The sequence below is a fragment of the Amphiura filiformis genome, chromosome 2 (assembly GCF_039555335.1).
Source record: "Amphiura filiformis chromosome 2, Afil_fr2py, whole genome shotgun sequence".
Lineage (NCBI taxonomy): Eukaryota > Metazoa > Echinodermata > Ophiuroidea > Amphilepidida > Amphiuridae > Amphiura > Amphiura filiformis.
The window spans coordinates 96,505,693-96,523,414 of record NC_092629.1 but is presented as its reverse complement, the minus strand read 5'-3'; the positions used below and the strand labels follow the sequence as shown (position 1 = coordinate 96,523,414).

The window sequence follows — 17,722 nt, the reverse complement described above, 5'->3', positions numbered from 1 at the left end:
GAGAGAGGAGAGGAGAAGAGAAGAGAAGAGAAAAAAGAGAAAGAAGGAAAGAGAAAAAAGAAAAAAGGAAGAAAATTACGCTCTTCGCCAACAAAGTGCGACACATTTAAGTAGGGTGACATGTAATCAGGCAAAATAGGGGAGATAGAGGGAACTATAGGCCTACAGGGTAGTACATACAATAAGAGTGGCTTGTGGGCGCAACATACCAGGAGGGCGTTGGAAAACAACGCGTGTCACTCAACCATAATAGGCGGCACATGGTAACTTGAAACAAGTGGAAAAGAGGGGGTGAAAAAATATATCATGTTTTATAACTATCAGCGTAGAGGTTGACTTGTGGGCAGCACATAAAAAAATAGGAAGAAGAGAGGAAAACCTGCATGGTGGCTTGTAGTAGCCATGAGAGAAGAGGGGTGAAAAGTACAACAGAAGTTATAACTATAATATGCCTACAGGGTGACCTATACAAGGAGGGCGGCTAGTGAGGCAGCACATGAATGGAGGGTGGCTTGTAACAGGAGCTATCAGGAGTAAAATTGAGGGATGGAGGAGAAAAAAACGCTTGTTGGTCATCTACAAAGGGCAGCACATCGCTTTATGACTACATGTACTATTGGCATACAGAGTGACACATGCAAGGCAGCACTGACACAAAAGTAGGGTGACTTGTGGGCGGCACATACAAAGTTTGCGGGTATTCAAAAAGAGATGCGAAAACGTGCACTTCTTTATCCATCTGGATTGGCTGCCCTTTCCGAGAGGCGTAAGTCTAAATTTATAGATGGGCGTCAATCCCGGGGGACAGGGGACATATGTCACCACCACATGTTGGGATGGGGGAACACAATATCAATTGGGCATTCACTTTCGCACATTTTTTACTAAAACTAAAACACAATAATAGTACCAAAATCCCCTTAAATTGGCACATCTGACTGCTCGCTCGGCATCCGCCACTGATTGGGGATGTTGTGTAGGGGTGTGTGGGGGGCCCTCTGGATACGCCACTGGATACTTTATTACAAGGCAAGAGGATTGTGCTGCAAGTTTCAAATCTTATGTTGCGTTTTTTTAAATGTACGCTGCGGCATCAATATTGGGACCACTGCAACAAATGATGTGTCATAATGCGCAGAAATAAATTCTGCTTTGATTGCATTCCCAAACTAATGGTTATTAAGGCTGGGGGTAATCATTTGTTGGCAGGTGTTTATGTTTCATCTTTAAAATTTTAGGTATCATTTTGCACGAGTATAATGTGGTGTCTGAGTTTCAGACCCAACTAAAATTAATGAGTAAATGGTGTAAATATGTATTAGCTTTTTACTTTAAAAATTAATAATCATAACATGGCTCTTGTGTTCGCTTTCATGTCCCTCTAGTGATCATACTGCATAATCCTAACTAAGGCAATATACTCACCAGAATTTGACCAAACCTCTGGCTACATAATGTTTATGTACAACAATTTTCTTGCAGATTCATTCGTTTAGCAAAGATATCATGAAATTTGAATTTCGTTCTGGTATACCAGCACGAAATTACAACACATTGTCTATGGAGCAGTGTAATATAACTCACAAACGCAAAATCGGAATCAACTGACATTTTGGGAATAAGCTTTTTTCGTTGATATCTACTGAAAAATTTCATAAAAAGAAGATGCTAGGATCACGAAATGCTCCTTTAATAAAGATTTTACAAGAAACAATTACAATAAAAGCTACCTGGCTATTTCTGCCACTGGTACTTTGTAACAATTCAAAATGTTTCACATAGCTCGATGGTCATCCTGTATAATACAAGAACACCTACCAGTGTTGTAATGTTAACATTTAATTGCATCAATTTCTATTTTCCCCTTTATTAATTTATTATACTTTTTTTTCTTCTGGGCACCTTGACAGAAAAGTGCTAGTGCATTGAAAGGTTTACCCAGGTTGAATAAGAATAAAATACATTTGTTTTTGGTGAGAATGTATTGTCAATAATAAACCCATGTTGAAAATCAAAAATTAAGTTCTGAACTTTACTTTGCCCCATTCATACTCATATTATGTTTATATAATTTTGCATTTTTTAGAAACATTCACATATATCATGGGATAACCACATTACATTAAAGCTTTTCTTTTATTTTATAAAAACATATTTGATAAATTTGTCTTATTTACAAGCTCTTGCTATTATACATATAAATAGTTTATGCAATAAATATATAACACAACATGTGTCATTATCAGCTATTATTCATACACTTGTTACTACTTAAATATAATATAATAATTGCACTTCGCACATCTTTATCGCAACAACATCTATTTCAATACTGTCGTTCTGCAATACAACACCCAATTTCTTGCAGTAACACCTTGGCTAGTTATATGAGAATAGTGTGTAATTAAACTGTTTCGATTTCCTGATATTTAGTCATAATTATTTTGCCAATATGGTCTTGTGCAGGATTTAATACCCTACTAATATTGAGCACTATATTTCACCCTTTTAAAAAAGTATACAGATAATTATGCATAAATGATAAATTTTGAATATAATTATGAGCGTTAAAATTGTACAGTTACTATATGTGTAAATTTGTAATGCTAGGTTTCTTTTTTGTTGGTTTATTGTAGGCCAGTCAAAACCAACATCTCTATTACCTGTGATGGTATGATTAGTGCGGAAAAAATGTTGATTGATCCCGATCAATTACGCATGTCAAAAATCGTATTATAGGCGTATTTAGCCAAATTATTCGCATTTTGCTTGAAACGTATTATGTAGCATTTCATTAGTTGATTTTTTGCCTGTATCTTTTTTTCATGTTTCAGTTTTGCCCTGAAGAAGCCTTGATGGCGAAAAGCTTTGGCAAATAGATAACATATGTGTACATCCATATCAAAACGATGCACTTGTCGGCTGCTACATGTGTCTCATTTCACATAATAGCTAGGAATAAATAGCAGACTCATCTCAAGTAGAGGTCACTTCAAATCATCCCCGAATTCACATGGTTAAGGAGTGTTCTCTGTATTCTTAAACCATGTGACGTGGGGATGATTTGAAGTGATCTCCACTTGAGATGAGTCTGGTATTCGTTCCTAGCTATTATGTGAAATGAGACACATGTAGCAGCCGACAAGTGCATCCTTTTGATATGGATGTGAACATATTAAACTAGCAGCAAAGTTATTTTTGCGATTATTTATGCTACGCTCGTCCCCATCTGTTGTCCGCAAATTCCCCATCGGAATATATGTATACTTGTGAGAGATTTAATGAGGTCGAAACGTAGCAGAAATATCATACGAGGTTAATTAGCTTTCGAACATAATGTTCTTCTTCAGATCTAAGATATAAAGAGACAAACAAATAAAGTGGTATAACTAAACATAATACTTCTAAAACTACAAAAATTACTACATTACAATTACAGACCTTAAAAGCACTCGACGATACCAACACATATCCAAAGATAGTGATGAAAACTACTGAAAATATTAGGACCAAAAGCATGCAAAGCTAAATGATAATAACATACCAAGCTAAATTAATGATGCTGAAATGTCCATGTAAGTTGCCGTGAGGTTGAGATGTGCGTTGAATTTGTGTAAGGAAGAAGATCGTTATTAACAACAAAAGAATTATGATGTGCGGAAAAACAGTTCTGGAGTCGGCAAAAGTTATAGCGCGCCAACAGCGTAAAAACAAGTTTAGAGTTGGCGAAAGGTATGAGGTGCCAACAACGCAAAAAGTTCGGATGGCAAGTTAAATAAGACAAGAATATTATTCCTCAGCGTTGATGCCGTGTGGTCTTAGGGATCTGAGTTTTGATATACAGAATGACTCCCTTTTGAGTATGTGTTCAGTTTTGTGATGTATCTGTTCAATACCCATTAGTTGAGCATGATCAATGTTGTGATTAGGGGAATTGAAGTGCTGTGCAATCGGAATTTTCTTACCACGAGGAGTATCGTAGAGTCGGATATCATAGCGAGTGTTGTTAAATCTGGTATATAAGGTGGTAGACGTCTTACCAACATATTGTTTGTTGCATTTAGCACATGTAATCAAATAAATGATCCAAGAAGAGCGGCAAGTGATACGATCTGTAATGGGGAAGGACTCGTGAGTAACAGTGCTTTGGAATTTTTTACCCTCCATGATATGGGTGCATACGACGCACTTTTTGTTGCACTTGAAGCATCCGGTTTCGATATTGGCGTTACCTTCAAGTTGTTTGACTTTGGCATTGACCAATAGATCGCGAATTAAGTTATTTTAATAAAAAGAAAAATATAGAAACTTTCCTTTTTGATTAATTTTCTCCAAGTGAAAGAGGTCTGAAACCAATAGTGCAACTTTTGTTTGGCAAGAGAATTGATCAAGCCGTTTTTGGATTATACCAAAAATTCTTAGGGGGACTTATTTTTTTGGAACCGTTTACTAGTACTTACATCAAAGGACAACATTAATACGAATTATGTACACACTTTTCTGGTCAGCTACAGACACAATGACCTTGGTAGTTGAAATATTATTTCATTTGTAACATGATCAAGTGAAATGATGCTAATGTCAAACATATTTTTATTTTACCCCCTTTACCAGTATTTCAAACCTGCTACTTTTGATGCCAACTCCATGTTATCAATGTATGAGAAACTTATCAATTTTAACGACATTAGTTTTATTTCCCTAGATCGTGTCAAATTTATGTACATGTAAACTTACTCATTTGTTGTACAGGGTGAGTCAAATAAAAGTGTAATTGGGCAGAAAATCCATATTTTAAAACCAGGTTTAACTTTTTTAAACTGTTTTAAAATGTTATATAAATGATACGTATATATGCATTAGTAACCTTGTGTGAAAAACAAATTAGTAATAGGCATTTACCATTCTATTTTATGACACATTTTACAGCGATACACAATTTTATTGCTTGTCCACGAGACATCTAAATTTAGAATCGATATAAGGTAAATTTGGAATAACTTCCATTTTCTTAACCTCATTGGCACTGAAGTAGAATGGAACACCCAAAGTGTTATTACCCCGGGTCTTGTTTAAGTTAAAGAAACGTTATTTTTTTAATTATTTTCATATTTACCTTTACTTTAAAGCTGTTTATTTTCTATAAAAGAAAGTTACATTGTGGGCGGGTTTTTCAAGTTTCGAAAGGAAATGCGTGCATAATTGAAGTGGAGTGAATTACAAACTATCCAGTACGATGGCCATACCATGCACACGGCTGGGACCGTGATCGGTGCTTTCACTATCAGTAGCGATGTTGTCATTTTTGCCGCAATATTGGCGCTACCAGTCATCCCATACCCGGGCGTACCTGTCATTGGAGTTATGTTTGTCTTTATCATTATCGATATTGTTGTTTACAAACTTACTGGCGCCACTAGCCGTGCTATTGGCGTCATTAAGAATGCTATCGGCGACATCAATAGTGTTATCGTGATTATCTGCAACACTGCCAAAGTAGTTGTCGTTATCAGTTGGGTCAACGTTGTCAGCATCGTTATTGGTGTCATCAACAACGTCATGGCTAGTGGCTTCTTCCTTGTTACCTGCAGCGCTATTTGCGTCATCTGCAGCGTTGTCAATGTCAGCACCTTGAGTTGCATCGTTATTGGTGTCATCAACAACGTCATGGCTAGTGGCTTCTTCCTTGTTACCTGCAGCGCTATTTGCGTCATCTGCAGTGTTTTCGATGCCAGGACCTTGATTTGCATCGTTATGGATGTCAGCAACAACGTCATGGCAAGTGGCCTGTCCCTTGTCACCTGCAGCGCTATGTGCGTCATCGACAGTGGTTTCAACACCAGCACCTTGATTTGCATCGTTATTGGTGTCATCAACCACGTCATGGCTAGTGGCTCTTTCCTTGTTATCTGCAGCGCCATTTGCGTCATCTGCAGTGTTTTCGACGCCTCTTTCAGTGTCATTAACAACGTTTCTAGATCTTTCATTGGTGTTCAGTCGTGACATTGCAGTGCCCATCGCCTGATATTGAATAATAATAATTTAATAATAATAATAATAATAATAATAACAATAATAATAATAATAATAATAATAATAATAATAATGATAATAATGATAATAATAATAATGATGATGATGATACAACTAACAAAGCTAAACATTTTTCTAATCATTATTAAAAATTACAACTCCAGATTTTGGTGTACAAAACATTAGACCACAAACAAATTATTTGGGACTCCTCCCAAAGAAAATGACACCCATCCAAAATGTTGTTTATAATAATAATAAATATAATAATCTGTATTGGAGGAAAATTCAGGAATAAGGAAGGTAATGCAGGACCAAAAAATAGACTTGTTAAGTCCAAGTTCATACATAAAAGTCAACACAAAAAATAAAGGTGGTAGGTTTGTGCAATTTCTTGTCATTTTGACAGTGCACTTTGTCTTTAATAATTATGAACAATGTGATTTTAATTAAAAGTTTAAAAGTTATACCAAACATATCTAAAAATGTGTTTGGTATAACTTTTAAAGTTTTAGTTATGCACATATCAAATGCAACCCCGGCCCCTGGGGACCCGGGGATGGTCCGGGACTTGACATCATGTGACCCGGGATTTGACTCAAAATGTGTCCCGGGGGGGAGCCGGGTGTTGGCCGGGACTGGTATAAGACTTGACGTCGGCCAAAACCCCGGGAAATTGGGCCGGGACTTCACCCGGGCGAGGGCCGAGATTATGTTGAAACTTATCCGGGGTTTTCCAACCAATATAAAATGGGCCATGAACATGGGCGTGGTTTGCTAGTAAGAATGCCCGCATTTATGGGCCGAGAAATCCTATCACTTGACCGTACTTGAGCCGTGGATGTATATTAATAATCCACTGAATCGCCACATTAATGTTGTTGTTCATATAAATCCATTCCAAAAACAAAAACCTTGGTTGTTGTTTCCAAATTTTGCAGTAGGCCATTTATCTGCTATTTAGCGGGGCTCTAAAGTAGCATGTTTAACCAGACCGGTCGACCACACTGGCTTCTTGACATGCACGTGCAAACGAGAGCCTACTATACGCTTATTTATGCCAAATATATTGGTTACTATTTTTTACGTTATTTTTAAAAATTTTAACCACCCGCAGAGAGTAAAGTTTTAAATTATTAGGCCTACACTCAAAAACAAAACTGACCGTGATATAAAAAAATCCATGATACTTTTGTGACATCTGCGATCCACTGATACATGGCGATAATACTTAATAGAAGACTATACTAGGTAGTGTACATGTTCTTTATAAATTTATTTATTCTTTAAAAAAATAACTATAGCTGTATGATATAAAAATTAAATGTCTTGTGTTAATATACAGATTTTCAAAACTGTATTTATGAAGCACATAAATATGTTCATCACCTCATGTCAAACGTATAAAATATCTCTACATACAAAGTGATTTTAAACCATTTTGGTAAATCATTTTAGCCCTAAATAACTCAGATGTGTGTTTCATAACAAACCATCATTTATTCTATTCAACATGTTCAAGTAGAGTACATGAATAGAATACATTAAATAATCTAGGTAGCCTAATTTCGTTATCTTATGTAGAGGATATTCCGCAACAAGGTGAGTAACTGACGTATTTGCAATGGAAAACACATGTAGGGGATGTAGGCCTATATTTGAAGCGTTTGAATCCACCCAGCATGTCCAGAGCTCGGCAGTCCATTGAAGACATACCTGAGCCCGCATTACAAGATTGCCGCGATATTAAAACCATATTAAGATCCATGCCTATATCCGGGGGGGGGGGGAGGAGTGGCTGACGGTTTTGCCCGGGTGGGTCCGGGACTGGCCAGGTATTTACCCGGGACTTGAACTTTTAAACCCAAAATCCACGGCCCACGACCCGGCCATTTCCGGGTCCCCAGGGCCGGGGATGCATTTGATATGTGCATTATTGGACTGAGCTTGATTTTTGTAGAATCGCGATACTTTGCTTTTAATAGAGATTCTGCTGGGATCCAAAGCTTGTTTTTTTCTTGAGGTTTTCATCTATAATCTATGAATGGTGCAATTTTTAATTGGTTTGATATTTTGGCTTACGTTTATATGGTCGACTCGTCCAGTTCTTCTCCTCCATTCGCTCTTCAATGCATTACGAACCTGAAAATCAATAATGTAATAAGTATTATTTATAAAGCTGGATAGCACTTGAGATGACACCAACACAAGTTGAAAGTGATTAACCAATAAAACACAAGGGAAGCAAATCATGTCTATATTATAAACATTAGGAGTAATAAATAACCAAAATAATATTATATAGTTTCTATTAAAGCGACACGGTAAGATTGTTTTAATACTCTGTTTTATAGCTAACATTGAGGGCTGTATCTAAATAATCTTATTCAAAAGTTTTGAATTAAATTAAACTACATACACGGTTTTGATATTAGAAGCAAAAACGTGTTTCACATCAGCCCATAGAACAGAATTGTGGTATCCCACCATGGGGGGATGATGCTATCATTTTCATCTAACACCAGGCTTAAAATCTGGGATTATATGAGAACAAATGCGAGCTTTCTTCTGCAGCCAAAATCTCTATTTAATAGGATAAAGTGTGGAGATGGGGCTATCGACTTGGTCACACCTATTTAATTGCGTATAATATGCGTGCAAAATATTTGTGAATATTAAACAATATTTAAATGTTGTTTTTTCTTTTTGTTTGTTTATTGCTTTAACGCATACAGTTTGTATTAAATTGCTTACAATAGTTTGGACAATTTTATCCAAGGAAATTCGAATAGAACCTTTCGGGTTACAATTACGTACCTCTGAGTTGACATAGCAGGTGACGAAAACCAGATAGATCCCCTGAATTTAACAGAAATGTGTAAACATATTATGTGGCAAAAATGCAAAAAAAAACCTAGAGGGGAACAATATACATATATAAAATCATGTAGTAGACCAAAACATTAAACATCATTCATTCTGTGTTTAAGTAAACGGTCGCAAAGTGCAAAAGACAAGATTGGGTCCTGATGAGGTGTGGATCAATCTATAAGCTGAAGCGCGAGCAATGTGAAAAAACACCATGTTATAATTATGCATGTAGCCTATATGGAAAGAAATGTAGAACATTCCAACAAGGTAAGTGATAAATATTACAGCTAGCCTTTTTTTTACCAGAGAGAGGGTATTATCAATAACAGACCATGTTTACAATTACAACAATGGTAATGTCCTTGAGAAAACAGGGGTAGTCTTATTATTAACATGTTATTTAAGCATTCGGCCCTAAATTACAAAGGTAAAAAGAAATCGTGACTTCCTTCCGATTTTCAATTCAATAGTATTCAGCATTATTATACATTAGAGTGTCACCTTCAAATAAGAGCAAATGTGTATACCTGTTACAAATCTGTGTAGCTGACCTCAGAACCAAAATAAGATTTGACACACCGGAAACAGAAAAAATATTATGTGTATCCCCTACGAGATTAGCTCGATATGCACGTTTTTAAGGGAACATCAAATTTTATTACTGAGTTCTTATTTGGTCTTATTTTTTCTTTCCTAAAAGGCAACATTTTATGTTAGAGGGAATAAGCCTTTTTTTGTCATTTTACATAATTTCAATATTTGTTTTCTTTATGTCAGCTTCAATTTAAACCATTTGAAGAGATCAAATGGTATTTTATGGCCGTTTCAATTTGGTATTGCTTAGTCGTCTTTGTAGATATATGTATAGATTTTCTCCATTTCCGAGACACAGAATCCTAATTTCATTTTACTGCGCCTACACCAATTGCAATAAGAGATTATAATCATATAAAATATAGAAGCGCTACAATGTGCAGAAGCTGAGATATGAGGGTGGAAGCAGAACTTTTGAATAACCGTCGTACAATACTCTTGCTTTATAAACATGTACGATGGCTTATGAGGTTTCCCCATTGATAAACGTCTACACCCGGTGTCCACACTCACCTGCAATGCACTCAGCAAATCAAAAACGTACGCGACGTTTATGTTGGTGTTGCCAAGGAGTCCAATCAACCAAGTTACTCCAACCATTGGAAGTAACAAGACTGTACTTCGCAGTCCAATTCTGTTGGAGAAATAGAACAACAAGATATTGCTTAGGCGTAGCTATGTTTTGACATTGCTTAGGCGTAGCTATGTTTTAAGTGCTAAATAAACATAATATACCATTTTTGTGATTTTGGGTCCCTTTAAGAATTTAACGGTTTCAGGTCTTACTGACTAAAATCAGACTAAAAGGGACAATTCTGAATATCACCATCTGCTCAGTAACTTAGCACATTTTACTGAAATTCTGATGTCACTAGGACACATGGTTGCGAAGGTATGACTATTTGCGTGCATTTCAAATTGATAATTGCTACCTTTGAAAATATTGAATGATTTTGTCACCTATAATTGCTACCTTTGAAAATATTGAATGATTTTGTCACCTATAATTGCTACCTTTGAAAATATTGAATGATTTTGTCACCTATAATTGCTCTGGAACCAAATTTTCCATATGTTATAGGTCGATAACCTACCTGATGGAATGAATTCCGTCCTGTTTATCAGCCTCAGCTACTCCCAAGGTTTTGCACACGATGATCACTAGGATTACTAAGTTGATCTAAATGATAATAATAATAATAATACTAATAAGGCCATCTAAATTGATAATAATAATAATAATAATAATAATAACAATAATAACTAGACTTAGCTGTGGTCTAAGACCACGAACACAGCCGTGTTGTTACCCCTTAATAACCTTTGACCACAAAATATATGAAAACCCCATAGATATTGGCTAATGTCAATGTATGTGAGTATGTGGCATCACTTTGCCATGTTATTTGTGGCAGAAGGGGCATTTTGAAAGTTTTTTGTCTCAAACCGGAAGTGACCCCTTAATGACCTTTGACCCCAAATCTGTGTACACCCCATAGACACTGGATAATAACAATGCATGTATGTCAGTGGCATCACTGTCCTACGTAATTTGTGGGAGAAGATGCATTTTAAAGGTATTTTGTTTTATACCGGAAATTACCCCTTAATGACCTTTGACCAGAAATAAAAAAAATACCATACATACATTGGGTAAACACAATTCATGTGTGAACATACCATCACTCTCCTATGTTTCTCTTAGCTAACAGAATTTTTTGAAGATATTTCGATTAATACCGGAAGTGACACCTTAATGACCTTTGACCCCAAATCTGTGTACACCCCATAGGCACTGGGTAATAACAATGCATGTGTGTAAGTGGCATCACTGTCCTACGTAATTTGTGGGAGAAGATGCATTTTAAAGGTATTTCGTTTTATACCGGAAATGACCCCTTAATGACCTTTGACCCCAAATAAAAAATACCATATATACATTAGGTAAACACAATTCATGTGTGAACATATCATCACTCTCCTATGATTTTCTTAGTTTATACAATTTTTTGAAGATATTTCGATTTATACCGGAAGTGACCCTTAATGACCTTTGACCCCAAATCTGTGTACACCCCATAGGCACTGGGTAATAACAATGCATGTGTGTAAGTGGCATCACTGTCCTACGTAATTTGTGGGAGAAGATGCATTTTAAAGGTATTTCGTTTTATACCGGAAATGACCCCTTAATGACCTTTGACCCCAAATAAAAAATACCATATATACATTAGGTAAACACAATTCATGTGTGAACATATCATCACTCTCCTATGATTTTCTTAGTTTATACAATTTTTTGAAGATATTTCGATTTATACCGGAAGTGACCCCTTAATGACCTTTGACCCAAAATATGTGTACACCACATTGACACAGATTAATAACAATGCATGTGTGAAAGTGGTGTCATTGTCCTACGTAATTTGTGGGAGAAGATGCATTTTAAAGGTATTTTGTTTTAAACCGGAAGTGACCCCTTAATGACCTTTTGACCCCAAATAAAAAAATACCACATGTACATTGGGTAACTGCAATTCAAATGTGAACATACCGTTACTGTCCTGTTTTCCTAAGCTAATAAAAAAAAATTGAAGGTATTCCGTTTTATGCCGGAAGTGACCCCTTAATGACCTTTGACCCCAAATATGTGTACACCTTATAGACACTGGGTAATTACAATGCATGTGTGAAGTTGCGTCACTGTCCTACGTAATTTGTAGGAGAAGGTGCATTTTGAGTTGAAATCACGTTTTTAACCCCTGTGACCCCAGCATAACCTTTGACCCCACAAGTGTCATGTGACATGTAGGGGCAAGGTCAATGATCATTGTGACGAAGTTAGGTCAAAATCGATGTAAGCATGTGAGTGCTAGAGCAAATGTAATGGTTGACAGAAGAAAGAAGAAGAAGAAAGAAAGAAAGAAAGAAAGAACCTGTAAGAAAAAAGACACAGCCGTGACTAACGTCACGGCTGTGTAAAAATGCACACACACACACCCACACACAAGTTATGAAAAGTAGAGGTGGACAAGAAACGGCCCAAATGCCAGTTACATTTGCGTGGTTAAGCCGTAAATTATCAAAATATTGGTATCGTTCACTATTTGATCAGGAATGATACTTCTTGAACATTTAAAGTATCAAATATTACTATTTAAGCTGATAATTAAGTTTTAAAACTGCCGCTAGTGTCCTTTACGATAGTCTTGCACCCCTGAGCCAAGTACTTACCGTCAGAATGGCGATTACAGGGGCGATGAAGGCCCAAATAAACTGTCCTGTCAACCAGCATCTAATAAGAACAATCATAAAGGGGTACGTATGAATTGATTTATTATAGAAGACCAATTAGCGCCATTCATTCATTTTAATAACAGTGAACTCCGAATCTTAACAACAACTCGATTTATTTAGCTACATTGGTCCCAGGTATTACAAATATTCAAATTAAAACATGGATTTTACTACTGATCTGAGCACTATGTTTTTAGATTGTCCGTGTTGATTAAGTAGTGCAACTCAATGTAGTCGCATTGGCAACCTTTATAATATAATATAAATTGTCATAAGACAATTATACACAATATAAGGTCATACAATGATCATACAAATTCTGGTTATACTGTACCTTTCGTGGTCGTGCAAATGTTCTCTACCAATTGAAGCTGTAACGGTGGTCATTAATATAGGCACACCTGATCAAGTAAAATACAAAGTTTTGTGTGAAGTTGATGAAGTTGATGTGTTAATGGAGATATTTAACATAAAGTTACCATAGTTTAAAAACACACCATTTCATGTAATACAATAAGAATAAGAAAGAGATGGTGTCCAGCTGCAGAATATCATTAATCTTCTTCACTAGTAATATTGGGCTATGGGGCTATTCCAGTTGAAATACAATTCAAACTAGTGGCAAATGGTGGTCATAGACCACAAACCTAGCTGGGGCGTGTTGGCGTTGTGGAGGTTTCTGACCCCTGCAAATGTTCCACTGGTCATGACGTTTGTTGTCACTGAGTTTGAGTCCCGTACTCCTTACAGATGTCCAGAAAATGCAATTTCAAAATTTGACCCCAGATGACCTTTGACCTGACCCCTGCAAAATGTTCAAAAATGTTCCCGTAATTTGTTGTTATTGAGCCCGTACTCCTTACGGATGTCCAGAAATGATATTCTAAGATTTGACCTCTATATGACCTTTGATCTGACCCCTGCAAAATGTTCCCCAGATCATTAAGTTTGTTGTCACCAAGTTTGAGCCCAGTACTCCTCACAGATGTACAGGAAATGCATTTGTAAAATTTGACCTCTGCATGACCTTTGACCTGACCCCTGCAAAATGTTCCCCTGGTCATGAGATTTGTTGTCACCAAGTTTGAGCCCCATACCCCTTACAGATGTCCTGATAATACAATTGTAAGATTTTACCCCCTTAATGACCTTTGACCCCAATTCTGTATGCAAGTTATAGGCGTGTGGTATAGCCGATACATATATGCAAATTACATCATTGTACTATATAATATGTGGCAGAAGAAGCATTTTGAAGATATTTGGTTAAATACCGGAAATGCCCCTTTAATGACATTTGACCCCAATTCTGTTTAGACACTATGGGCACTGGATATAGCCAATACATATGTGCAAGTTACGTAATTGTAGGGTGTAACATGTAGGAGTAGAAGCATTTTGAAATAATTGCCAGAAAGAAGAAAGAAAGAAGAAAGATCGGATAGCAAAACAGTACCTAGCTCGGGGGGTTGAAAACCCCCCAGCTAGGTAATGGAGTCATCCATTCAGGTAAACCCATTTGAAATTCACATTCCTGTGTGGAAGACTAACTTACATCTTCCATATAGCCCATTGTTTGTTTGATTCCTGTTTAACTCGAACCCGGAATTCGAACTAAAACATTAATTGCCAGAGCTTGAGCAAAATTACTTGCCTCATCCTTTCGATGCGCCAATCTTTATCCTCAGTACATGTTAATTTTGGGCTTTTAATTGTTCCCATTATATGATGCACGCAAAAGCGGAAAAGTTTGCTTATTTGAAACTTCACTGAACATTTTTTTCGTGAGGGAAATGAATTATTGTGCTGCTTCAAAATAATAGGCTAAAATTACCGTCGCTCCATTGAACTGACATGACAGTATGTCTTGCCTTTGTTTTGATTTCTTCTTTAACCTAGGCACTCAGTCAGTTGAAAACACAATTAATCATCTGTTCTTCCTTGAGGCCCAGGCCTTTCCAGTGGCGGCGCCATGGGGGTGGGGGCAAGGGGAGAAGGTCTCCCAGTCAAAGCTCTTGCCCGTCCCCTGTTGCCCCCAGTAAAACCCAAAATTGCGAAAATTTCAACTTTTTGCAGCAATTTTGCGCAAAATTTGTTGACTTTGCAACGTCCCCCTTCCTGAAATTCACTTTTCCCCTCAATGCCCCCCCCCAAAAAAACAATCCTGGCGCCGCCACTGTGCCTTTCCCTTTTGGTCGGCCATGACCCCCCCTCCCCATTATCACCCTTTTGGCCTGTCCCTTATTACAGTTTCACGAGACACATGATTATTTTGCAGTCCCTTTGGCCATCGAGTCAAACATTTGAGCAGTTTTAGATTGTTTTCATTTCTTTAGAATGATGACTTTTATAATGTGATTTTAAGTACAATTCCGAGCTACGCATCGTGAACCACGTACCAGAAAAAACAGCAGATCACATGAAGGGATCCAGGTTTTGGTAATAACTAAAGAAAATATAATCATAGCACGGGAAAAGAATGGCTTAAACTACTCAATGTACTACGATATATTACCTGCAAACAAACTCATATAGCAATTGCCGGTGTTAACTCAAGAAATCGGAGAATGGCGCCAGCACGGGAATCAAAACCTCAACTAGTAACTCAGTGCATGCTAGAAAGACGCATAATATTGTGATTATTGTGGTCTTGAGCTTTCCCCGGAATTCGCTAGTTTAGTTTGTCTTTTATTTATTCATGACCTTACCCCAGCTAATGACGATGTAAGCAACTCTAAAATTTCTCTCAATGCCGAAAACGAGCACTATCATACGGTAAAGATGTAGAGCTTCGATGAGCATGCAGCAAAATACCGATATGAGCATGTTATACCGCAAGATGGTTACTGCAAGACAGGCGATCTGATGAAGAAGAACACCAGGGCATAAAATATAACATGACACAGCAGATTTATATATATCAAATAGCAGAGTGTAGCATTGAAGAAGATTATCGAACTAAGTAGGTACTAACTAGGTACCGGTATTTAGTCCAAGGTAGTGTAAGCATCGGTCATAAGCCAGCACCTTGAATAGTCGAAACCGTAATTATTATAAGATGTCACAATTAAATATTTTGTTTTGCCAAATTAAGATCCAGTGACTTGCCTTACCTCTTGTATCGAACACTTGATTTTTTAAAATCTTGCTATATAATGGGTAGACTTTATTAACATATTTCCATAATAACCAAGAAACATTAAAAGAGGTTATGGAGGAAATATGTAAGAAATGACTGAAAGCCACTAAGGCTTTCATATGGTCATTCCTATTTAGAAAATAAACATGAAAAAAATAATGAAATCGACCATGAGAAGAGCTATTCAAAACTTTAGTTAATACTCTACTAATGTTTCTTGAGCATTATTTCATGTATTTTTTAATGACTTACAGCAACTATTATGTGCAATTCATTACATACCTGATTCGATTTGGCGCTGCTGCTTGCAAGGGTCATTAAGTACGCTAATGCCATTGCAACCATCAGGTTGGCATGGATCAAGATCCTTTCCTTGTCCAAGGATGTTCGTTTCCTACGTAAAATACATTATGGAGAAAAGGATATTAACAATCATTATTATTTGTTTTAATTTGTATTGTAGCTTTTATGAATTTAAATTGAGCTTTATATTTATCATGTATTTTTAACCCTATCCTAATGCAGTCCCTAAAGTTTTTCATCCAACATATTACGCTCGTATAATACTCTCACACGACGTAAGCTATTGTAGATCCATCTTTTGCGCTTGTTTTAAGTTTAACCCACCATATTACTCGGTGGTATTAGCCCAAACGTCAACATTAAGGTGGGATGGTCTACAGAAAAATGCATAGGATTTTACACTGAAATACATGATTTTCATTTTGCTCTTGGCAGATTATTCTGAGGTGGTAAACTATGTTAAGATACACATTGCCTTTCATATCTGGAGCAAAACTTAACAATATTGCTTTAGAATTAGATCAATTTTAATTAAGATGTTTTATTCAGTATAATTTCCATGATTATTAATACTATAATTATTATAATCTTAAACGAAACAAAGTGCACTTACCACAAGATTGCACAGATGACCAAACCAATACACAATGCGGCGAGAGAAGTACCAATGAGAACCTTTACCAACTTGTCAATCACGGGTGAGTAATTATTGGTCACACCCTATATAAATGGTGAGTAAAATATATATTTTGATCATTTTTTAGGTTAAACATAACACGTGTGTATGGTTTCAAGGTACAATAAAGGCAATACACATGATGTCGTATTCGTAACCTGCAAACAGACATGATTTGATGATAATAGTGTAATTATCAGGAATAATGTGGAAGGGGGACCAGTTTCGGTACATGCTTTTTAAGGCTGATCGAGCTATAGTCCAACATATTATGCAGTCCGGGTATACGTGGCTTTGCTAGAGATACTGCATTTTCAGTTCTCAGCAGCCAATGTTGGTTCTCTATTTTGATTTTCCTTTTTTCCATGCTGTAATAAGTTGTTAGGCTTTATTTTTCTTCTTGATGTTTTCTGCAGCGAAAGATATCGAACTATAGATGACCTTAATCCTAACCCCCTCCCCAAAATACCACAAAATACCACAGGGTGGGAGGGATAACACGCGTAGGGCACCCCGGCCAAGCCCACATCAAGATCGTTTGGGTTAATAAGGCATATGGTCAAAAAGTGACCATCCTAAAATATGGCCAAAAACACAATGCAATCGGTGTTCAAGGTTTTAGGCCAACTACGATTAATGCGGAGGTATAATCACGTCCAGGGAGAGGTAACATAATCTCGTTTATGCCATAACTAAACCAGCAACCAGACGATGGTAGTCAACGTCATTTAATGAGGCAACAGCCTGTTACAACCAATATCGTAAGCAAAAATGACAATGTGACGGCAACACTGCCTGGACGTTGGACG

The 17,722-nt window shown here is 36.8% G+C and overlaps 1 protein-coding gene across 1 annotated transcript; it reads right to left on the bottom strand.

Annotated features, from left to right (window-relative positions):
- Positions 1 to 5,098: 5,098 nt before the first annotated feature.
- LOC140146880 (uncharacterized) lies at positions 5,099 to 15,630 on the bottom strand. The gene is made up of 8 exons (XM_072168768.1): positions 15,504 to 15,630; positions 13,130 to 13,196; positions 12,733 to 12,793; positions 10,593 to 10,678; positions 10,012 to 10,132; positions 8,851 to 8,892; positions 8,116 to 8,175; positions 5,099 to 6,021 (listed from the first exon to the last, which is right to left on the bottom strand). Exons 1-8 carry the CDS (start codon positions 15,619 to 15,621, stop codon positions 5,323 to 5,325), a joined length of 1,254 nt encoding a protein of 417 aa, XP_072024869.1. The 5' UTR covers positions 15,622 to 15,630; the 3' UTR covers positions 5,099 to 5,322.
- Between the last annotated feature and the right edge of the window lie 2,092 nt (positions 15,631 to 17,722).